Here is a 24,811-nt window from a genome sequence, read left to right on the forward strand (position 1 = left end):
TGACTTTATTTTGATATGCAGCAGCTCATCTCTCCACGGGGCTCAGTGAGCGTTGATGTCACTGTGTTGAATTAAGAGCTGCAGACAATAAAAGCAATAATAATACAAACGCTGACATCACAGTGACCCTGAAACAGGCCGCAGCAAATCAATACGTGGGCTGAAATTTCCCCTTGCTGTGCTCAGATAGGTTTACATGTACACTGCAGCGCGCACACACACACACACACACACACACACACACACAGAAGCCAGTTGAATTCCTGTCCCAGCCTCCTGCTTACAAACACTGACACCCAGAGGACGTGTGGATGTGATACCAGAGCTGCAAACACAGCAGACAGGACATTATTCATCTGTAACACACACTCATACTAAAAGGAACAGATGGAGAACATTACGCTGAGCTACAAAACAAGAAAACACACACACATACATGTATATTAGAACATGTAGAGACATAAAGGCCCCAGAGGACCTGAACTCAATACTCAGAACAGAACGAGAGGATTAAGATCCCTGTGTTTGTTTTCAGGAATGATCGATGGAGGGGAGGGCAGCAAATCTGTCACAACCACTCGTCTCTCTTTATTTTTTTGGCTCAACTCTTCTGTTCTCTTGGTTCCACGTCTTTCCTGGGTTTGCTTTCCTTCTTTGATGTTTTAGAAGAAACAAAGTGTGAGGATTTAAAACAGAAGGAAGAAGGAAAGCAGCCGGGAGTGGACGGACAGATGAGAGAGGAGAAATACGAGCAGCAGGATGAATATTTAATGGTGTCTGCAGAGGAGAAGCCCAAACACACACACACACACACACACACACACACACACACACACACACACACACACACACACACACACACACACACACACACACACACAGAGGAATCAGAATTAAAACTATAAGCGCACACTGGCAGACGGACGCTGCACCTTCACAGGTTGCAGATTCAGAATTCGTGTGGCCCATTTTCTAAGAAAGTTTCTACGAGTGCATCTAAACCAGCTGCCCCTCCCATAACCATCACGTCCTCATGATGGACTCCTGCTTCACGGTCTTGGACTGCAGCTGGTGGTGTTTGGGGCATTGAACCAGCACTCCACCTGCTGCAGGGTCTGGTTAGCGTGGCCTTCCACCTCTCACCACCTCCAGGCCAGAAGGACTTCCATCAGCAGCTGGAGCCTGAGACTGTGATTCTGGAAGAAACCTATCAGAGAGAAGCTAGACCAACCAGCCCAATGAGCCGGCCTGCAGAGCAAACAGGCAGAGCACAGGACAGCTGGTTAGGACTGCCATCACCAGCTGCATCATAGCAAGGACCGCCTCAACAGCAACCCGACCAGCAGCAGGCACAAAGATGGCAGAACTGCAGTGAGAGCATCACCCATTCGTTCTGAACTGCGACGCGTCAACGTCAGCATTTTAGATGCCGCCATGTTGTTTTGATATGGATGAAAGGGCGGAGCTTTAGCCAATAAGCTAAAGCTTCTATGCCCGGTTAGCAACAGCATCCACACTGATCTGCACTAATTAATGCGACATGAAAAACGATTTAAATACCAAGAAAACTGGAGCTGAGTTAGTACAGTGACCTCACAGCAGCCATGTTATTGGTCAGATTAATCATTAAAAATGCAGCACAACTTCCACCTCACCGCTTTCTGTTTGGGGCAACAGTTAGACACTAAAACCACATTTTGAGTCTCAAACTTATGGGAACCAAAAGCCTGGTCCCCATAAGTAAACTTTCAATTTTTGGTCCCCACAAAGATATGAATACACACACACACACACACACACAAAATCGGGATCTGGATGTGCTAACCACAGAAAATAGCAGCTTAGTGTCATTGGTTCCGGCAACCAGTAAACTGACGCACACACACACACACACACACACACACACACACACACAGTGGTCATGGTGTCAGTTCAGCTCTTATGTGGTGCAGATGTAAACTAAAAGCTTCTATCGAACGCCTCAACTGCTGCGGTGAGGAGGAGGATCCTCGGGGACGAGGAAGAATATGAGGAGGAGGAAGAGGAGACGGCCGGGACACGGGAGGAGGAGGAGGTGCACTGCTGACCACTGAGGAGGAAACTTTAAACTGGAGAAGGCAACACACACACACACACACACACACACAAACGCATGATCACAACACTGCCTATAATATCAGCATGCAAACACTCAATACACACGTGCTGATCAATACACACACACACACAGACACACACACACACACACACACACACACACACACAGTCTTCATCAGCTTAATGTGAGGAAATAAGCTGGAAATCAATCAAATGAATAAGACTGGGAACCATCGTGTCCATACGATCATATTTTAATTATTTAATTGGTCAAACAGAAACACAGACACGCCCTCGACATCTTCGGCAGATCTTCGTCGATATGAAACCAGAGCGACGCCGCTCTCAGTCAGACTCGTGTCTCCACGTGGGAGTTCAGAGGCAGCTGGCTGTGATATGTTAAACCACACAGCCCCCCCCCCCCCCCCCCCCCGACCCCCGACCCCGCAGACCCCTCCTCGGGCACTGCTGATGAGGATAATCAATAAAACACGATGAAGATAAGCAGCAGGGCTGTGTTAAGGCTGCCTCTGCTGACTTGGATCTGCATTTAGGAGGAATTTCAGAGCCAAAGGACCATCTTCATGACAGATCAGGTAAACCCCCCCCCCCCCGAGACACTGTGATAGGCTTATTAAATGCACACAAAACCTGATCTTCATTCAAAATGAAAAAAGGCTGAATTTTTGTGCTTTTCAATCATTTTCCAGTATTTCTGAGTCCTCGTGATTCCACAAAGTCCTGCAAACACTCACGTGGAACTTTCAGGACAGAAAACTGCAACCAAATCCGTTTTCTCCAAAATCTGTTTATTAATGACCGGTGGAGCTCTGGTATGGTGGGATCTGTGGTAGTCTCAATAAAGAGCTTCATGTCTCAGGAACAGAAGCGAGCGTTGTTACCCTGCATGTTGGTTCTGTTTGCTGATTTCCTCTAAGTTTGTCTCCAACCGTGTGGGACGGACGGCTGCTCAAAACAGGCGACGGCACATTAATCCTCCATGTTTGGTTCAGGCCGGCCCACACGTTAAGGCGGGCATGGAGCACATACAGTCGAATCACTCCGGTCCTGCTTAAAATTCCTGCAGTCTGAACCCAAACAAGCCGTCGTTAGAATGAAGTGACTGCAGTTTGCAGCAGGCTGTGCCTTTAAAGGTGGGACCCCTGGGAGCACATTCACAGACATCAGTGTGTTTAGGAGATCGAGTCATAGGAAGAGCCAGGAGCACATGTGGTGGCTGTTTGGGGAGCAAGAGGAGTGGATCCCTCTCTCTCACACACACACACACACACACACACACACACACACACACACACACACACACACACAGCTACAGCAAATGTGTGTGTGTTGGCTGTACTGAAGGCCCCGTGGGACGAACTGCTTCACCAGCTGTGTTCTGACACACAGGAACACTGAGGGCCTGGGGACAGCACACACACACACACACACACACAGAGATCACATGTGTGCACTCAACCGTGTCGGGATGAGAAACAAACAAACTCATGGATATGCACACAAACACTGCAACAGCCGAAAATACGACTGAAATATTCCAACTTCTAAAGTCAGTGCATGAAAACCGTCTTTTCTACTCGAATTTAAAACAAAACTCCAGGAAACATCAGATTCTTTTTATCATCTGTCTCAGACTGAAACACGACTAACAAAATCAAACTAAGATCTGCACATCACAAAACCCCCCACAGAGGGCAGGTCTTCTATTCTGAAATCGCACACCTATCCTTTCATTGTCTTAATGTGAGAAAGTCAAACACACACACACACACACACACACACACACACACACACACACAAACACACACACACACACAGGCTCAGTCTTCAACTCTCCCGAGGACGGAGGAGCAGGACGTGTGTTTATTCGTCTGTTGAAGACACTTGACCTGGATTGTCTGAGCTGCTCTGGGCCGAAAAACAGCTGGAGACACACACACACACACACACACGCACACACACACACACACGCACACACACACACACAATCAAAATATTTAAACTATATATTGAACCTGGGCATTAATGTGGGTTGTATGATTTTAGAAATGTTAATTCAGTGAAATATTCAGCTGCTCAGCCGCCTCACAGGATCCAACCTGCACATCTGCACTGACTGTACGGGTGAAGATCTCAGGCAGGGTACGAACCACCACCACCCTAACGCTTTTAAAGACAGCAGTTATTTTAAATAAATCCACAAGTATGGTCTGCCATCAGAAACCATTTCTGGGTCCAAACACTCGACCGGTGCCATCAAATGATCAGCGCACAAAAAACAAAGCAAAAACAGAGCTCAAAGTCGTGCTGATGAAAGCCTGGAGAGGCCGAGGATGACATATGACACATGACATCTGTGCTCTGAAATAAATAAATAAAGGTCAAAGAACTGAATTAAGAGACGAGAGGCTCGTCCCACCCAGGAGCTGCTGCAGGGAATAAAGTTTATTCAGTCTGGAAGCCTCGAAGCAAACACATACAACATGCAATTAGGTCCAACTCTGTGAAAGGAGGAGGAAAACATGAAGAGCCTCTGAAAGATGGAGCAGCCATGAGCTGGGAGGAGGGTGGGGTCAGGGGGTTGAGACAGACAGGAGAGAGAAGGAGGTGAGTTCAGGTAAGTGCTGAGAGGTGTGTGTTTGTCAGGGAAACAGAGGGGTGTGTGTGTGTGTGTGTGTGTGTGTGTGTGTGTGTGTGTGTGTGTGTGTGTGTGTGTGTGTGTGTGTGTGTGAGAGAGAGAGTGAGAGAGAGACAAAAAGCTGATGTCTTCATTTTGTAGAAAGCTGAAAAACGATCCAGTGGTCCACTGCACAATTTGATATGGACACACACACACACACACACAGATCTGAAGAATCATCATCAGATTAAGTTTCAGCAACACTGGCTGCTTAAACAGCGTGTGCACACGCACACACACACAGACACACACAGTCTGAGCTCTCACATTTAAAGAGCTTTTTGTAGTTTCCCTCTGCAGTGCTCGACTAAAACTTTCACCAGCAGGGGGCAGAGTTTCACCAGCGTGGTGACATGTTTCGTGTGCCGCAGGTTTCGCTTTTTCACTTTTATATAAGCCCACATGTCCCACAGAGCTGTAAAGAACAACTTCCTCATTAACACTGATATAAAGATTACAGCACTGCGCCACCTTGTGGTATAAAATGGTACTGATGTGGGCCTGTCTGATCATTACTGTGTTTTCTTTGAAAGTAAAATCTCAGCCCACATAAATATATCAACAGCAGTGATCACAAAACGGTGTATAACTGAACACAGTAGTGCAATTTTTAACCAGGTCTTCCCATTAACACCTGACCTGCCCAGAGGGTCAGTCAATGAGCTCGTCAATAGCTTCAATGCAAAAATGTTAAATGTAATGGATACAATTGCTCCCATTAAGGTGAAGGTTATCTCTGGAAGGAAAAAGTCTCCATGGAGAAACTCCACACTAGTGAAAAATGAAAAAAGAGAGTGTAGGAAAGCTGAGCGCAGATGGAGAAAAACAAACCTCCAGGTTCATTATGACATTTATAAAGAGAAACTTCACAATTATAATTTACAACTGAGGAATGCAAGGAGGTCCTACTTCTCTGACATCATCACTAAAAACAGCCATAATGCTCGGGTCTTATTTTCTACAGTTGACAGGCTAACAAACCCTCCTGTGCCAGTGGCAGCTGAACTTCATTCGACCATGGCCTGCAATGACTTTGCCAAATTCTTCACAGACAAAATCCAAAAGATTAGACAAGCAATTGGTACATCAACAGCAGATCCAGGATATGTACTGTGTCCACCGAAAAACTGTTTAAACACCATCAAACAGTTTCACCCTATTAACAGCAAAGACCTGGAGGACATCTTAGGTCAACTGAACTCCTCCTCCTGCTGTTTAGATGTCCTGCCAACAAGTTTTTTCAAAAAGGTCTCAAAGACTTTAGAGTCAGACCTGTTACAGATCGTCAACTTTTCTTTATTATCAGGTGTGTTTCCAGAACCACTAAAAACTGCTGTAATCAAACCTATACTGAAAAAGGACAATCTTGACAAGACACAAATGAACAACTACAGGCCGATCTCAAATCTCCCGTTTTTAAGTAAGATCATTGAAAAAGCAGTTTCTCAACAGCTCAATTACTTCTTAAAACAGAATAATTGCTACGATGCCTTCCAGTCAGGTTTTAGACAGAACCACAGCACTGAAACCGCTCTGACAAAAGTGTTTAATGACATATGTCTGAATACAGACAGTGGAAAAATGTCAGTCCTAGTTTTGCTGGATCTCAGTGCAGCATTTGATACAGTTGACCACAACATATTACTCAAACGACTGGAGAACTGGGCAGGTCTTTCAGGAACTGTACTAAACTGGTTCAAAACATACTTAGAAAACAGGAAATACTTTGTATCAATAGGTAACTTCACATCTGAGCAGACAAGTATCACATGTGGAGTTCCCCAAGGTTCCATCTTGGGACCCCTTCTGTTTAACATCTACATGCTCCCACTGGCACAGATTATAAAGAACAACAAAATAAACTACCACAGCTATGCAGATGACACACAAATATATATCACAATGTCACCAGGAGACAGAGGCCCTGTACAGGCTCTTGGTAAATGCATTGAGGAAATCAATGACTGGTTGTGCCACAATTTTCTCCAGCTAAACAAAAACAAAACTGAGGTAATAGTCTTTGGTGCCAAAGAAAAACGATTACAGGTCACCAGAGAACTTCAATCTATACATCTAAAAACCACAAACCAGGCGAGAAATTTGGGTGTAGTGATGGATGCAGACCTAAACTTAGAAAAACACATTAAGACAATAACAAAGTCAGCTTACTATCACCTCAAGAATATATCAAGGATAAAAGATCTGATGTCTCAACAGGACCTGGAAAAACTAGTCCATGCATTCATCTTTAGTAGGCTTGATTACTGTAACAGCATCTTTACAGGTCTACCTAAAAAATCAGTCAGACAACTACAGCTCATTCAGAACTCTGCTGCTCGAGTCCTCACTAAGACCAAAAAAGTGGACCACATCAGTCCAGCTCTGAGGTCCTTACACTGGCTGTCTGTCCGTCAGAGGATAGACTTTAAAGTTCTGATGCTGGTCTATAAAGCTCTGAATGGTTTAGGACCAAAATACATCAATGACCTCCTGACCCAGTATGAACCATCCAGATCCCTCAGGTCATCTGGATCCGGTCTTTTATCAGTTCCCAGAGTCAGAACCAGACACGGAGAAGCTGCATTCAGCTTTTATGCTCCTTATATCTGGAACAAACTCCCAGAAAGCCTCAGATCAGCTGAAACACTCAGTTTATTTAAATCCAGGTTGAAGACTCACCTGTTCTCAGCTGCATTTGAATAAAGCACCAAATCCACACTTTAAGCTTAAATTTCAAAACTTACATTTAACTACTGATTTTATCTACTGTTCTGATTTTATCTGTTTTGATTTTATATACTGTTTTGTTTGTTTGTTAATTAGTTAGTTTGTTTGTTTGATTGTTTTAATCAATTTTAAATCATGCTTTTTACTTGTTTTTGTTTCTAATGTCTCTGTAAAGCACTTTGAATCACCTTGTTGTTGAATTGTGCTATACAAATAAACTTGCCTTGCCTGATTACAATGGTGCAGCGTGGTTCGACTTCTTCTGTGTCATAGTGATGGTTTCGTCCAACGCCGTTGATGACTGTGGTTGTTTGCATTGAACCGTTTTTAAACCTATGAATTTACCTTTTTAGGCATCGTTGACGGAGCCTGCGTTAACCTGAACATTCACATCGTTGCTTTGTCCAGATTTCAGCTAATAAATAATCAGATTCATCATATTAGACAATCTCAGTCGGCTCGCTCGTGATGTAAGACTGAAGTTTCATTTATTCAAGACAGGCACGTGTTTACAGGTAACTACAGACTGTGTTTTTATGTCTTCAAATATATTTTTTCATTAATTTGGTTTATTTGATGTATATTTTATCATTTGTAGGATCACTTTATAGTCTCTCTGTGTCGCAGTTACACACAACGTGAGGTTAGCACTGGCTTTCTTTTTGCTTTCACAATGACAATAAGGTAACAAATGAAACGCCACCTGTAACGTTTCCCTCTGATTTAGCTTTAAATACCTGCTCCTCTCCAACATTTAAACCAGGTTCCTTCTGTCTGCAGTGACGTCATTGCTGCTTCTTACAGTTATGCAGACCACCCTGACATGCCTTCATCTGGATACAAGTGCTGTGCAAAAGGCCTGAACCACCCTCATTTCTTCCTTTTTTGCGTAGATGTGTTGTTAGGTTGGGATAAAGTAAGATTAGGCTGAGATTAGGGTAAAAGCTCAGGAAACTGACTGTAGAGAACATGCCATCCTCTGATGGCTGTAAATCTATGGTGTGTATTTAAACGTCAGCTAAGCCATTAGTCATGAGCTAAAGAGTGTCTGCAAAGGGAGGTCAGCGGGGACACGTCTGCGTGCGTGTGGGGGGAGTCACATATATGTGGCTTATGCTTCATTTAAATGAAGGCTGCCTCTGCACCACAGGTGCTGGATGTACACATTTTATTTCAAAGGCACCAGAAAACACCAGCAGCTGCAGTGAAGTACGAACAAATTAACCTCCAAGTTAAACTACATAAAAATGTCCAATAAGTCGCCTGTAAATGAGGCATTAGATTTGTCTCCAAGCATGACATCATTGAGAATGTTGGCATGATTTAACTGAGCTGGTCGGCTCCTGTGATGCTGCAGTGATGCTGCACAGCAACATCACTGCAGCATCACAGCAGCATCACAGCAGCATCACAGCTCTGTGTCCAGTTCTGAAAATCACAGCAAATCTTTTTTTGCACACATGAAATCAAAAATTTTTAAAAATAAGTGTGTAGGTGTGAACCTGTGAGGGTCTGTGCATCCACGCCTCATACGTGTGTGTGTGTGTGTGTGTGTGTGTGTGTGTGTGTGTGTGTGTATTGGCCTCAAACTAATGAGGTGGAAGATAAACAGTGAACGTTCCACATCATCAGGGTCATTAGCCAACAGCTAAGGACAGGAGGAGATCTCATTGGATCTGACACACACACACACACACACACACACACACACACACACACACACACACACACAGCTGATAACTAATTGACATAAATAAATCGGAATAGTTTGACAAAAATGAAACAAAATTTCTCAATGAGCTGAAAATGAAAGACAACAATATGAAATCTTTAAACCTTCCTGTCTCAAATCATCGCTCAACATCATCTCCACCCGCTCCACCCTCCCCTGCACTCATGATGATGAAAGAATGAGGAAGAACATATTCTCTCAGATAACAGAGTTTTTAGGAGGAAGGATTTTCCAGTGGCTCCATCTGAAAAGTTCAGAGAAGCAATTCTTCTAAAAACCCCGGCCAGGGTGGAGATTTCCGAAAACTTCGTTTTTGCATTTACGTGTGGACGGGATAATTTTTTAAAACGAAAACGGAAAATCTCCATTTTCAAAAATACCCGTGCACGTGTGGACGTAGCCTTAGTTTCTGTGTTTAGATCAGTTTTAGTTAAATGTAAGCAGTATCAGTCTAAATACAATTAGGGAGTGTGTCTTTACATGCCAGAAAAAGGGGCGGAGCCTGGACTGGAATCATGAGCTGCACAAACGTCGCCCAACAAACACGAATGTACCAGACGCCACAGCGTGAGCGTCGCTGTCTTTTTCTCAAAGGGTGCATCCATAAACACAAGCACGTGTCGTACTTCCTCGTAACCTGGGTTAAAGTTGTGTTTGCTGCTGAGGTCGGAGGAGACTTCCTCGGTGCAGAGGACTGTCTGACAGCGTTGAGACCGGCCCGCTGTCTGCGCCCGTTGTTCTCCTCGGGGCCGAGTATCGACAGCGGTGTCGCCTTCCCCTGTTTGTTCGATACCTCTGTTCTCTGCTTCCTGTCTGTGCGACACCCGACGCCACCACCCCGTGTGTGTGCGTGTCTCAGTGTGTGCGTGTGTCTGATGCCGCAGTATTTGCAGGCAGAGCAGGGGATAAAGTTGCATGTTGTTCTTTTCATGGCAGCGTTTTTCAGAGCGATGGATCCCTGAGAGGATTTAATGTTGGTGGGCATACACAGGCCTCGCTGACCATAAACACGCCGCCTCACCCTGCGGCTGGAGGCAGACGGAGCATCAGCACAAACACTAAATAATCAAACCTGAGCTCGTAACACTCACACGAGTTTAAGCTGTGACAACCGATATTTCAGGCTTTTGGAAATGTTTCTCTCCTCGGCATCATTCCCACCGATCTATGAATCCACCGACCTGTGAGCAGACGTCTCCTTCCCATCTGCACAGCTCTGAGACTGATTTAAACCTGTCTCTTTCATATACAGCGAGCAGAGCTATGAGGTGGAACGGCTCTGCTGTGCTGCTGAGTTTGGAGAGGAAAAAATAAAGCGCGCCTGTCAATATGACAGATGTGTTCTCTGTGTTGTAGCACCGGAGGGCGAAAGCAGACGCTGTGAAGGACTCTGTTTCTTCAACGTGCCCTTTAAAGTGCAATATTTTGACTGAGGTGACCTCCCCGCCGCCGCCGCCTCAGACACACGCACACAGCAGCATCGGGATCAGCCTGACCCCCTGCGGCGAGACGATCCTGCCTGTGTTTGTGTGTGTGTGTGTCTGTGTGTCAATCTGTGTTTACGGTGTGTCGACAGGTATCTCTGCCGGTTAACATCCGAGACTCCGAGAGAGTGTGTGTGTGTGTGTGTGTGCTCACCCATGCTGTTGGTGGAGCTGCACCACATCAGCAGACAGCCGGTGCACAGCAGGTTGAGCACCCCGAACAGCAGGATCCTCCACGACTGCAAACGACAACAAACAAACAAGAAAGCCGTCAGAGAGCGGCGGCTCAAGCTCCGGGTCGAGGCCCCGCTGAGGCCCCGTCATACCAACAAGCAGTCCTTTAATCAGCATCACATCGACGAGAGGCACGAGGGACTTTACTTCACTCATAGTGCTGAAGAAATGTTTTGAAGCTGTTTTGAAGCTTTTTACCGACTGGGATGGATCAGTGTGGTTAACCATATGAAGCAGAACAGATACAATTATTTTAAGTTTATTTGCACACGTGAGGCAAATCTTTTTCGAACATGCAATAATAACAAAAAGGTTCATAAGCGAGCAGGAACACCAGCGCTCCTCAGACATCTTTACATCCGGCGAGCAAGGAGCAACGTCAGCTGATCAGAGTCAGGCTTTGATCAGCTGACACTCAGTAAACCAAACAAAACTCAGAGTGACACAAGAGGTTTTTTTTAATACATTTTTTGAGGCTTAATCACGTCACAACCGCTCACCACAGACAGCTCTCCTCTAACAGGCAATCAGAGCTCCAATCGGATTGGGAGCTGCTGGTTTTGGCTCTCGGACGGAGAGGGTGAGTTTACCACCTGCAGTCCCGCCGCTCTGAGCTCGGTGAGATTTAAGTAAACGCTCTGAGTGAACGAGGCTCGCTGAGGTCTGAATCAGAAACACGAGCCCAGAGGAAGGTCACATTCAGAGCACGAGAGCAGGAAACGGGCTCGGTGATGACAAAGAGCAGCTCTGCCCGTCAGGAACATCTGCAGGGCCGAGCCTCTTATTCCAAACAGAGAAATAAACGAAGCAGAACACCAAGCGTATACAGCGCTGAGCCACGCCTCATTTCTTTAGATTTTGCCTCGAGGAGCCAGGCTGTCTTGTAATTCTTAAACAGGTCTTGAGAAATAGTTCTCCAGATTATCTGAAGGTATTTTTAAGTTGTTCTCTGGACATTGGCGGCTTTTTCACTCATTTTCAGTGCAGTCCATGTACTTGATCATTTTCACCGCAGTTTCATGTTTGTTAAACCACCTACGACTCATTCAAGCAGAAATAGCTTCAAACTCAAAGCATGAATCAGTGTTATGTCTACACACAACTGAGCACCTGTTACCAGCAGGTGTTTCCATTTCTTTAGTAGAATCTATGAAAAATGCCAAAATCTGACATAAAATAGTATTTTTGCACCAACAAGGTGAAAAAAATTTGCTGAAAACTTGGCATATGGAGCACAAAAGAAGAATTTCTTCTTCTCCTTTTTATTTACAACAGATCAGAGATGACCTGGACCTTCAGCTGATCGTCTACTGTTGACTGAAGCCTCCTCAGAAATGTCTCGTGAAAGGGCGGCTGTCAGTATTTCCATGTATGTTTGCATGTTTCAATAAATTACTGCATCTATTACTGCAGCAACACATAAAGAAGGCCTGGCTCAAGACTTTTACACAGTGCTGTGCTTCTTAGCACTTAATGATACGCACCAGCAGACCCATACGCAGCATTTATAAAGACATAAAATAGGCCCTAAAGCAGGCCCTTGTGGAACTCCATATGTCATGGTGGCTCAACTTTACCTGAGAAAGCTACACCAGTGTTAGCTTCTGTCCTCATGTGTGGTTTGTGTTGGTAACCAGTAACGAGGCGACATTAGTGATTACTGGATGTTATTCCCAACAGGAAACCTTTGTGATTTTTTAAGGGAACATCCAACTTGACTCAAAGAAAATCCTGCTATTAAACCAATGTCTTCCTTCTCTTACCCCAACCAATCACAGCAGATGGCCCCGCCCCTCCCTGAGCCTGGTTCTGCTGGAGGATTCTTCCTGTTAAAAGGGAGTTTTTCCTTCCCACAGTCGCCAAAATGCTTGCACATAGGGGTCATATACATTTTCTCTGTATGGTCTAGCTTACAGTATAAAGCACCTTGAGGCGACTGTTGTGATTTGGCGCTGTATAAATAAAACTGAATCGAGAAGATTTCACTTTTAACAACAGAACAGCTGACCAAAGTGCTGTACAAAAACAAAAGCCTGGTTAGCTGATCTAAGCTGATCATGGGGCGATCGTGGCTCAAGAGTTGGGTGTTCGTCTTGTAATCGGAAGGTCGCCGGTTCGAGCCCCGGCTCGGACGGCCTCGGTCGTTGTGTCGGTCGTTGTGCAAGACACTTCACCCTACTGGTGATGGCCAGAGGGGCCGCTGGTGCGATATGGCAGCCTCGCTTCTGTCAGTCTGCCCCAGGGCAGCTGTGGCTACAACTGTAGCTGCCTCCACCAGTGTGTGAATGTGAGAATGAATGAATAGTGGAATTGTGAAGCGCTTTGAGGGTCTCGAAAAGCGCTATATAAATGCAATCCATCATTATTATAAGAGAACTCGACGGCACGTGAGGGTGAAGCTCGCACAAATAAGAAGAGGCAAGAGACGCATTCCTGTTGTCTGCATAAAGCTTTGTTGTTACAATTTGTTTTACATCCTTTAGTTAACAGTCAACAAAAGAAATTTAACTGCGTCTTCCTACAATGACAAGTAAAAGATCTCAATCTTAACCTTAATAAAACGCATTTTTTTAAAAAGCACATAAGGCGCATTTAAATCTCTGTGGGTTTTATGGGCAAACACACAAAGGTGACACAACTCCAACAGAGTCCGCAGGTAAACGTTCAGTGTTTTTACTGTGAGTACAGCCCGTTCCCTCAGCCTGGATGTGCAATCAGCAGAATTTTCAATGAAGAGAAAAAACCTTGAGTCCAGGCTGCGTGTGCACGTGTGTGTGCGTGCACGCCTGTGTGTGTGCGTGCACGCCTGTGTGTGTCAGAGGGGAGAGAAACGAGAAATGGAGCGAGGCGGGCGAGCGACTGTGTGTTTGTGTCCTGGCCTGTCACTTCGTGTTGGAGTCATATGCCGTGGTGGGGAGTGCCGAGTGCTGTGAAATCTACAATTACTGTGGTGTGCTGTGTTATGACAGCGTTGGGGCGTCTGGTGACAGCACTAGCCAGCGACAGGCATGGGAGACCTTCAGTGTGTGTGTGTGTGTGTGTGTGTGTGTGTGTGTGTGTGTGTGTGTGTGTGTGTGTGTGTGTGTGTGTGTGTGTGTGTGTGTGTGAGAGAGAGAGACAGAGAGTGTGTGCAAACACAGAGACAGCACTCGAGCCAAAACACCCCCCCACCTTCGCTTCCCTCCACGTATGCAGAGCGCCCAGGGGAGCGCGCACAGCGGCCACATTGCGACGCTCTGCTGCCCCCGTTTGTCTGTCAGCGGCCTCGCCCGGCCGTCCGGCGGCAGCGTGACGGCGTGCCAGCATATTGAGGCTACATGTGACACTGGAGTGACAGAGGGTCAATCACCAGGTACTGTATTAAAATCCCGAGTCGCTGCTGATGCCAGGCGCATCACGGCATCACCACGCAGCGCCAGGCACATGTGTGTCATCGTGGCGAGCAGAGGTGTGACTCACACCAGTCTCGAGACTTTGTGCAGAGCGGGATTGTGGGATATTTTTTTGTGTGTGGCGAAACCCACCGAGGCTCGCTTTAGGTGGCAATTAAAACACAAGGAGTGACCTCCGATGACCTCGGTGTGGCGCTCAGACCGCGCCGACAGGCCTCGCTGTCTCCAGGGTGGCAGTGTTCTCCTCTCAAAATAAACCCACTTACATAATGAAGCGGCGGCGGCTGCAGACGAGTTTTCCCGCTCGTTTGAAGCCTGCCAGCCTCTCCCTGCCGCCCTGCAGTCGTGTCCTTCCCGATGTCCCCGTTCAGCTTCGTCGGGACGTTTTGCTTTCAAAACGTCAATGCAGCTCCCCAACCCTGTGCTGAGGGAGAACTGCAAGAAGCTTCCACTTCTTCTTCCCAGGTCTAAAGTCTCCTCCTGTGTTGGAGGAGGATCTCATCAGCGTCATTCTCAGTCTCTCCAGCAGGTCTGTGTGGCACAGTGGTCCAGTGGTTAGCGCCGGTGCAACAGACAGTCCAGGGTTTGAATTCGGTCTGAACACATGCACGTTCAGCTAAACTTGTGATTCTAAATTGTCTGTAGGTGTGAATGTGACTGGTTGTCCATCTCTCTTTGTTAGACCTGTGATGGACCAGCGACCTGTCCAGGTGTACCCGCCCCTGTCCCGCCCTGTGTCAGCTGGGATTGGCCCAACCCCCCTCAGCTGACTTTTGGTTCGTTTTCAGTGTTTTCTTCCTGCCACGTGATGTCGTTTGTCTTGACGAAGTTCTGAAGAATTTTTTTTTGGTTTTGAAGCCCTTCAGTCTCAGATGCCGTCCGACGGTTATGGGGCTGCAGTCGGCACCAGTAACGGCCTTAGTTTGGGTCGAGGATCGTCCGGTGTCTCAAAAGACAGCCAATCAGATCCTCCGGCTCAGTGCTGGTGACATTTTTTGGGGTCTTCCACTTGATTCTTTTGTTCCATAACCCTCAGGATCCTTTAAGAAATTCCAAATGACCGTCTCACTGCGTCCCTGTTTATGCAACACGACCACGTTCAGGGTTTGTTTACCTTTGCCATCAGGACTACCTGACAGAACATGACAATGAATCCACATTTTTGCACCGATTTAAAGACACGTGGTCCTAAACCTTTGATCACCTGTTTCGATTTAAGTGTTGTTTTCAATAAATTGCTTGAAAAAAGTTTCTGTCTCACTCACATTTCTTCTTGTTGCATGTTGAAGCTCTACTTGGAACCTTGTTGAGATCCAAAAATGCAAAATAAAATTTTTTTTTTTTTGTTGTTGTCATTTTTAAAGTGGTTTTAAACTTTTGATCAGGACTGCACCATCTCTCTGGCCAACTGCCATTACATTTGAACTAGCCTGACTTCAGTGCTGCTGATTTTCCTCCATCGTTTTAGAAATCCTTCAGGCAGCACTCCTTTAAGTTCTGCTCCTTGTAAATCCTTGTTTTAACGTAACAGCTGGGAGGAGAGCCGCACTGATCGCTGAATGGGGCCGTTTTTAACGCTCAGTTTGTCTGATGTCAGGAACTAAAAGAAATGGCTGCGAGCAGAACATACAGCTGGAAGTCTGACAGTAACATAATCACACAGTCACATCCGTTTCTGTAGACCGTGAAGCCGCAGGTAGCTGCTGCAGTATTCTCCTGAGCAACAGGTGTCGCCACTCAGACGATCCACCACACATATGAAAGGAAGATTCGAAACTAGAAGCAAAGCCATTAAAAAGTGTTTTTATTTTTAACAGAATGTTTCATCTTTTTGAACATCTGCAGCATGTCGGTCTATAAAAATCTGAATCTGTGAGCTTCTGAATGGATGTGTCATTAACACGCTGGTCAAAGGTGACACGATCGTACACTCGCGTCTTCAACCAAGAGGTGCACCACCAACCGAAAAGACATCAAAGCAGCCACTCGCAGTTGTGTCCTTGATCCAACACAGCTGATTCAAATGGCTAAATGACCTCCTCAACATGTCTTGAAGTTCTCCAGAGGCCTGGTAATGAACTAATCATTTGATATAGGTGTGTTGAACCAGGGTGAGATCTAAAACCTGCAGGACACTGGCCCTTCAGGCCTGGAGAGGTCCACCCCTGGTCTACATACTACTCTTTTTCCATCATCACACACAGCTCGCCGTTTGTGCCTCTTTCACACGAACTCGTAGTCAGACTGGGAGAGCCCGTGCTGACTTTTCCAGTTGGTAACCACCTTTATGTGACCGTTTGGCTGACATTAGGAAACAAAGGCCATCCCCCAGCTGGCGCAGGACGCGTGTTCATTTTGAGGCACATTTAGGCAGCGAGAGTCTGACGCCGACTTCGTTTCACAGACCTAATGTCAGCATTTATGGCATGAAACCTGCAGATTTCAGCGATCAGTAAAAATATCTGCATCGTGCTGATAAAACCTCAAATCAGATGTTGACGAGCTTTATTGCACAAACAGGAGATGTAAGCGGAGACTGGAGGCGAGGCGCTGAGGAAGCACGTCTCAACTTTTGCTGCTTTGAATCGCGTTTGGTCGCTAAGCCGTGTACGACACTGCGTAATCCAATCCCGGGCTCTACGGGGAGGCTGGACCCCCTGCTAGTGCATCTCCAAAGTGGATTATAGCACAATAACACACACACACACACACACATTTAATCCTTTCACATTCATTACCATGCCTTCAGTGTTTTTGCTTTTTTTTGTCCTGTTCTGAAACATTTTTAGCTCCACATCTGTGCCTGTTTTGTTTTGGCTCTACCTTATTTTTTAATGCACTGTAATTGTATTTTTATTTATAAGCAGGAATCAGTACAAACTCTGCTTCTGCTCCTTGTTTTTATGTTGTTGTTGAATATTTAATTTATGTGTACAGGGGGAAATCGCAGAAGAAGAACCCTCCCTGGGATTTAAAGTCGTGTTGCAGGAAGGGCGAGAGATGCTGACGAGACGCCTACAGCAGGCGGCTGAACCGGAGGCTGCAGCAGGAGCCAGAAGCAGGAAAACCAGGCATGAACACAAGCCTCGTGTGCGATGTCTGAAGCACTAACATTTGCACTACACAGCTCCTACCAGCATTTAATTCAAGCTGCTCAGATTTAGGAACTTTCAGACGATCTGAGCTCTGAGCGAGGACAGCTGGGTTTCAGTGAGAGTTAAGTGAGGAAGGAGAGTTAACCAAAGGACACTCAGTATATTTATTCCATGTCACCGTTTTGTTTTTTGTTTGTTTGTTTGTTTGTTTTATACACTGGGATTATTCTGCTTGTTACAGCTGGAGATGTTTTCACATTTTGTGATGGACTGATCCAACTTTTTCCCGTTCTCCTCCGATACTGCAGCTTTGGGAATCGGTTGACCCCGAGCACTGATCTGATGTGTGTGTTAAAATAATACCGGGGCCAAGTCCTCACCTTTTCCGTGGATCCAAGTTTTCAGGTCGTGATGATGATACAGACCCGGACGCTAAATGCTCACCTACGAGCCCAGCCTGGCCTTAGAGATAAGCGGAGGAGTTAAAAATAGATCCGTTGCTCCTTCGTGTTGAAAGCGAGCCAGCTGAGGCTGCTCAGGCGTCTGCTTTGGATGCATCCAGAGCGCCTCCCTTTGGAGGTTTTCTGAGGACATCCAGCTGGGAGGAAACCTCGGGGTAGACCCAGAGAAAGAAACCCAAACCTGAGCGTGATAAAAGCGTGTTCCCATTTCTGCTCAGTCTTTCTTTCCCTTTTTATTCTCTGGCTTTTAAACCGCACGAGTTCTAATGACTGTTTATTCACTTCATCTTTTATTCTTTTAGCTCCACAGCACCTCCCGTTTCAAGCAGAACTGAAAGGAAACTTCAGAGTTAAATGTGCCCAGATTTGGTCACCGAGCAGCGATCTCTGCTGGAAACGCCGCTAATAAGTCAGAGGTGGTGGAAACCTCACGGGGTTGATGGAGGGTTGTTTTAAAGGCCTGGAGTTTGATGTTAAAGGATTATCTGGATCCAGACCGAGCGTGGACATCGACCAAATGAAGTGACAGGCTGACGACGATCACCCACAGAGACTAGCCGCCTCCTGGTGTGGGTGATCCTGGTGAGTGCGTGCCATTTGCTTTTACAGCCTGTGATTTGGTCATTCGAGGGCGAGTAGGAGTGACACAGGAGACTTTAAATTAAAAACACATAATATATCCACACATCCTTTAATCTGATGACCTCTTCACTCAATTCAGCACATACATGCAGACTTTGGGAAGTCCACATGGATCTCCCTCTTTTTCACACAGACTGTTCACCTACATCAGCCACAGCTGAAGTAAATATCACTCAGACGGAGCACAAACACAAACTCAAAGGTTTCACTGCCAAAAATCTCGCTTCTGTGTGTTCATATGTTCATAGAAATGAAACCTTACACTCAAAGTAAGCCTGATCTGCGATAAGGTGTGTGTGGTATTCCCAGTGAGTTTTTACCATTGCAGTTAAAACACCCAGCGCTGCATGTTCATATAAAACAACTTTCAGTCTTTTTTTTTTAATCTACAGGTCTTTATGATGTCAGAGAGAGAGACTCATGTGCAGAAGCCCCACCCACCTGCTTTTCAAACCTTATTTTTCCAAAAGCAGCCAATCAGAAGAAAGTCTTTGGAGGAAGGAGGAGCTAAAGCAGCTTGTTTCACACTGGATGAACTGAGGGTGCCGTATAAGAAAAATTATTCTGAGCTGTTAATCATGCAGAGCTCACCACAGGGCTGTTTGTACCTGCCACGGCTCATCTAGTGTGGAACAAATAATAAAAGCTGGTTTCTGAACAGATTTTGGTGATTTTGAAACTGCACAGAGTCACAGGTTGACTCATCAAAGTTTAAGGGAAAGGTTTGCTACTAAAATCCTAAATTCTGCTCGGTTTAATCTTCCAATCAGAGGGAATATTCTAAACTTTAACCAAAAAGCAGCAGCAAAACAGATGACAGCAGGAAGCAGATGAGCGGAGGCTCTGCCGGCGCTCCGAGGACCTTTAACGAGCTAAAGAACGTGAAATCAGCTCACGAATGACAGTGTTTTCCTCTGAGGGTTTCATCCCTGCTGGAACACGGTGACCTTTCAGGAAAACAGGATTACAGGAGGTGTTTGGGCTTCGCTCGGCGTATGACACACAGCGTCTAACCAGCTTATCGGGATTATAACGTGAGGATCCTTCAGATGATCGCCGCTCAGTGAAAACGAGAGGAGGCCGAACAACCAAAGCCCGGAGAGGACACGACATGTTTCATCACTTACTCGTCTGTCTGAGGACACCAGCCTGAACTCCTGCAGAAGCTTCCCAAAGATGGATCTGTGCGTCTTCCTGAACGGGTGAATAGTCCCCTGAAAATTCAAAGCACACGAGGAAGAGCCATGAGAAGCAAAATAAAAGCCCTCGGTCCGGCTGTCAGTGAAATTAAACTACGATCAGGTCCAGAAGAGCGGCAGGCAAACATTGACCTACACCGCCACCATGTGGTTGCGTGTTGTAGCACATTTATTTCAGCTTCCCGATAACCTCAAGAACAACTTTATTCTAAGTTTGTAACACTGAAGGAAAATAAATCACAGTGAAGTCGGCTCAGTTTTCCATCCTGGGTCAGATCCACGAAGCCCACTCTGATCTTCATGGGCTGGACGAGTGAAACTTTGCCTTCTGTCAGTGTAAACAAGTTTAATTACACATTTAAAATCCCTGATACATGTTAATAAAACAAAAATCACACATCTCAGCTTTTCTTCATGAGACACAGATTTGCTGTAGAAAATGGAAAAATGTCTTTCTGTAAAATGTTAATTCTAACATTTAATTGTTTATCGGTCACTTTGGTGCAGTATGAATCAGCCATGAGCTCTTTATCAGCAGGAAAGCAGCAAAACGCCTGAAAATACAGTTCAAAGTTCAGACGCCCTCCTTTACATTTTCCAAAGCTTGGAGACCTTTTCCAGGGAAATGTGCAGAGACGGGCTGACAGATTCATGCAGGGAAAGTGTCACAGCAGCACACGATGACTGCCTGGCCAAAGCAGCACTCACATTAGAGGCACTGAGAACGATCAGACCAGGGTTTCAGCTAAAATTCTGCGGATTTTAAAGAAGACAGAAATGTTTTGAGGTGACACCAAATTGAGTCTAACAGTTTTCAGCTTTTTGATGTCGTCAGATGACGACTAATAACTCTGTAAAACCCAAGCGTGTGCTTAAAAACAGCTGAAACCCAGAAAAACAACACTGCAGAAACTTTACCCCAAAGAGTATGTTCATTTAAATATTTAATATCTGCATTTTTCTGACAAATGACTGTTTTGCATCACACATGAAAGCCTTAATTAAAGCTTTGCCTGCCTTCTTTCTACAAATCCTTTGTTCCAGTGTCACACTGGAGAGAATTTCTCTCTCTCTCTGTGGCCAACCCTCCACTCCTCGGAGTTTGACTGTGTTTGAGCCCACGTGGACCATTGGAGACATAAGAGAGAAACTATGACTGTGAAACCTGAGGAAACTCACCAGGACGTAGGTGTCGTGCTCGTGCTTCTTCCTGTGCATCGGGACGTCTGTGGACGACAAAAATCAGTCAGTGTGTTACAGCACAACTACAGAAGGACTTAAAAGTGTGATTACAGCCTTATAGGACAGAAACGTTTGTCCCGTCTCAGGTTTTCCAGGTTTCCAGCTTTTGATTGACTGGGTCACAGCTGATGTGGTCCTCGATGCCATGCACCATCACTAGTTCTCAGAAGAACTACATTTAAAGCTGGAGCACATTTTTCTGCTTTGCAGCCTCCGTTAACTCATCAGAGCTGCATATAAACCAGTTCTCCACCTGCTGCAGGTGCTGATCCTTCATCTTGTAGCAAAGAGACAGTCAGGTCAGCAATCTAACCAGGGCTTTCCACAGATCAGATCCCTTCCATTGTTCGGCAAAAGGGTGTTTTTGATCCAAGTGGTTGACAATTTTAAAGATTTATCTGATTATTCATAAGAGGTCCAAACCGATATTAACACACTGAGCATGTTTCAGCTGATCTCACATCAACCACGAGACAGCAGGACATGAAAAGATTCTTCCATCCACTGTCTCCTCCAGCTTCTCCATCTAAAAGGAACTAGTTTCCTATAAAATACCTGCACACATACTTCACAGGTGTAGCGAGCAGATATTAGTGAGTCTTTCTTTAACAATAAGATGAAATGGAGCAGTTACCATCAGGTTCTGCTGACTCCAGCAGAAAGATGGCCCTAACCCTGGAGTGTGAGCCAGCTGTGCTGGTTGTTGCTGGATCCACCAAGAAGGACCAAAAGAGTCACGTTAGGCTGATTATTTAGCAGCAACACGGGAGCCGGTGGAGGACTCCTGCTTCACCCTTTTCCATTAAAGGAGAGGAAGCAGGAATGGTGGAGGAGTGCAAATACGCCGTTTAAACGTTAAACTGCTTTCTACGAACTGATTATCCGGATACAGCCCTCACCAAAAAAAGACGACAGGTCTAACTGACTCAAACCGGCCGTTAGCCACGGTGCTAGTGTCGTTTCAGCCGGTAACTAGTCGGTAAACTCCGGAGCAGCTGATTGAATACGTGTTGTTAGCCGTTAGCCTGCTAGCATAACAAACCTGAATCCTTGATGTTGAGGACATCCACCGACACCATGTCCGGTTTATCCAGCGGCCCTACCTTCCTCTCCGTCACCCCGGACGGCACCACGTCCGGCTTCGGGCCGAACTTTCTCGGGTAAAAGTCCCCGGCATTGTGATAAGATAGACCCGAGGACGTGGACATCATTCCGTCCATCGCCATTTTGGACTTCCTGTTCCCATCAGTCTGTTCTTTCTTTTGGTTGCGCCGCGCATGCGCCACTCCACCAATCAGCGGAAGCGCTGAACGTTTACAGATCAACCTATGGAAGACCATTTGGGCTAAGGCTTTTTTTTTACATATAATTGAAAAATTGAAAAATTAGAATTTAAAAACTGTTAGTGTTTGCTCCAAGTCCCGAGAAACTGAAAGACAGGGCATCCTGCGCCAAATCAAACATGTTACAAATGGAGCATGACGAAGGAAAAGCTCGAGTGTAGAGGTGAGGGTAGGGACAGCAACTTAAGAAAACACAGGCAAATAGAAACACGCTGCAAAAGTGCACAAAATACAACAATTTTTGGTTAAAAAAATAAAAAATAAAATAAATAAATATATATATATACATATATATATATATATATCTGGCGACATAGTAACTTGACGGACCGGATGCGGAAGTGACAAGCTAACAGTAAACAGCAAACTCAGTGTGGTCCTTCATACATTTCGGTGCCGGTCGGGTTCCCAGTCTTCAAAGAGTTTGAAGACTGCCTTCCCAGAGAGGTTGTGAAATGGGACAGTTTAGCCCACGATGCGCTGCCCAGTTTACCTAGCAACCAAGACATTAGCCGCTGGAAACATTTTATCATCTTATTTTGACTGATTTCACATTGGTATGTGATATATCTGAGGCGGAGAGACAGTCATTTTAAGATTAGCTAGTTAAAAACAACAAGCTAATATACTTCATGAGACCATTGTCTATCACACTTTGGTAATTTAATGTACATATAATATGTCAGACATTACATTTATTGTATTAAATTAGATGAATTCAATTAGAAAATTTAAACCTGTTTCAAATACCATTTGAGGTGCAGTTATTTCTATTTCCTATCACTTTGTATCTTGTTCATCTCAAAGACAAATATCCTTTACACTGAAGTTTTAATCATTGGTCCCGAGGCTCAGAGAGAGAAACTCTTGTCTAAATTAGAGGCATTTTCACTATGTCCTTCGCTACAAGTGAAAAACCTGGGTGTTATTTTTGACTCTGAGCTTGGTTTTATCCCACATATTAAACATGTGACCAAAATTGGATTTTATCATCTAAAAAATATAGCCAGAGTCCGCCCTATTCTCTCTCGGGCCAACACGGAGATGCTGATGCATGCTTTTATTACCAGTCGCATTGATTACTGTAATGCCCTGCTCTCTGGTCTCCCTAAAAAGAATATTTCAACTTTACAACTTACAAAACTCTGCAGCTCGTGTGCTGACGAAGACCAGAGGGCGGGCCCACATTACACCGGTTTTAGAATTGCTGCACTGGCTCCCCGTGTGTTTCAGGATCGATTTTAAAGTTCTTTTATTGGTTTTTAAATGTCTTAATGGTCTTGGGCCTTCTTATCTCTCAGATCTGCTTTTACCATACGAACCCTCGCGGACCCTGAGGTCCTCTGGTACTGGCCTTTTGATTGTCCCTAAAGTCAGGACACATACTCACGGAGAGGCAGCTTTTCAGTGGTATGGTCCTCGTCTGTGGAACAGCCTGCCGGAGGAGCTCAGGGCCGCAGAGAACGTACATGTTTTTAAGAACAGGCTCAAGACCACCTTTTTAATTTAGCTTTTACTTAGCGTTTATTTATTTTATGCTTATTTATTCTATCCTGTTATTCTATTATTAATTTAGGCTTTACCTAATATTTATTGATTTTATTCTTATCCATTTTTTAACCTTCTTACTCTATTTATATTTATATTTATATTGTATCCCGTTCTTATTTATTTTATCATTTTACCCTGTATATAGCCTATTGTGTCATATCTCCAGTGTTTCCTCGGAGGGCGCTCTCTGCACCGGGGCTGTGATCGACCGTGGCTGCTGGGTCTCTGGGGGTCCTCTCAGCCTGGCTGGGGGGCTCCTTTGCCTCCCTCCTGCTGTGTGCCCGGCCTGGAGGCTGCGGTCTGTGACCGGCTCTCGGTGCAGACGGCTCCCTGTGATAGTGTTTCCTCACTTGGCTCATGTGAACCCAGCCCAATTTTTACTCTTTAAGTGTGCGTGTGTGTGGGTGGGGGGGTGGGGGGGAGATATGTGTGTATTCACATCATTTATGTTAATGAGAGTGCAGGGAGTGAGTTGGAGGGTGGGGTGGGCTGCTTTTAACTATGTAAAGCACTTTGTGCTACATTTTTTGTATGAAAAGTGCTTTATAAATAAAGATTGATTGATTGATATATAAGGATGCATTATCTATGAAAGAGATAAATATTGTTCTTTTAATATATGGTACCCCTACATTTGTCTGAAAGCTTACCTGTATTAAAAAAAAGAAGAAAGAGAAAGAGAGAAGGGGAACGTGAAGGACAGACAGAGAGGTGACGGGCTCAGGTGGTGTACAGAACTACAGAAACAGCACAAGGAGTACTTCCTGTTTGTGTTAGTATTAGGGCTACTAAATAAGATGAGAGCTACATGTTCCCCCACTGGCCAAGCGTCTGGCTCCTGTGAATAAACTCGTTTCTCCTTAAAACAAACGTCGGTTTAGCTCGACACCACTAGCAGAACCAGCTTAGTG

The 24,811-nt window shown here is 45.3% G+C and overlaps 1 protein-coding gene across 1 annotated transcript in view; it reads right to left on the reverse strand.

Annotated features, from left to right (window-relative positions):
* slc30a6 (solute carrier family 30 member 6) overlaps positions 1–22,288 on the reverse strand; it is a 59,840-nt gene extending 37,552 nt beyond the window's left edge. The window contains exons 1-4 of the mRNA XM_085296071.1: positions 22,049–22,288; positions 20,944–20,990; positions 19,693–19,779; positions 10,896–10,980 (exon numbers count right to left, since the gene is read on the reverse strand). Of these exons, the coding sequence (XP_085152197.1) occupies positions 10,896–10,980; positions 19,693–19,779; positions 20,944–20,990; positions 22,049–22,232 (403 nt within the window). The 5' untranslated portion in view covers positions 22,233–22,288. The remainder of the gene's footprint in view (positions 1–10,895; positions 10,981–19,692; positions 19,780–20,943; positions 20,991–22,048) is intronic.
* Between the last annotated feature and the right edge of the window lie 2,523 nt (positions 22,289–24,811).

The sequence above is a fragment of the Mchenga conophoros genome, linkage group LG13, assembly GCF_057382185.1.
Source record: "Mchenga conophoros isolate Kocher_MC1m ecotype Shallow Benthic linkage group LG13, M_conophoros_male_GT1.1, whole genome shotgun sequence".
Classification (NCBI taxonomy): domain Eukaryota; kingdom Metazoa; phylum Chordata; class Actinopteri; order Cichliformes; family Cichlidae; genus Mchenga; species Mchenga conophoros.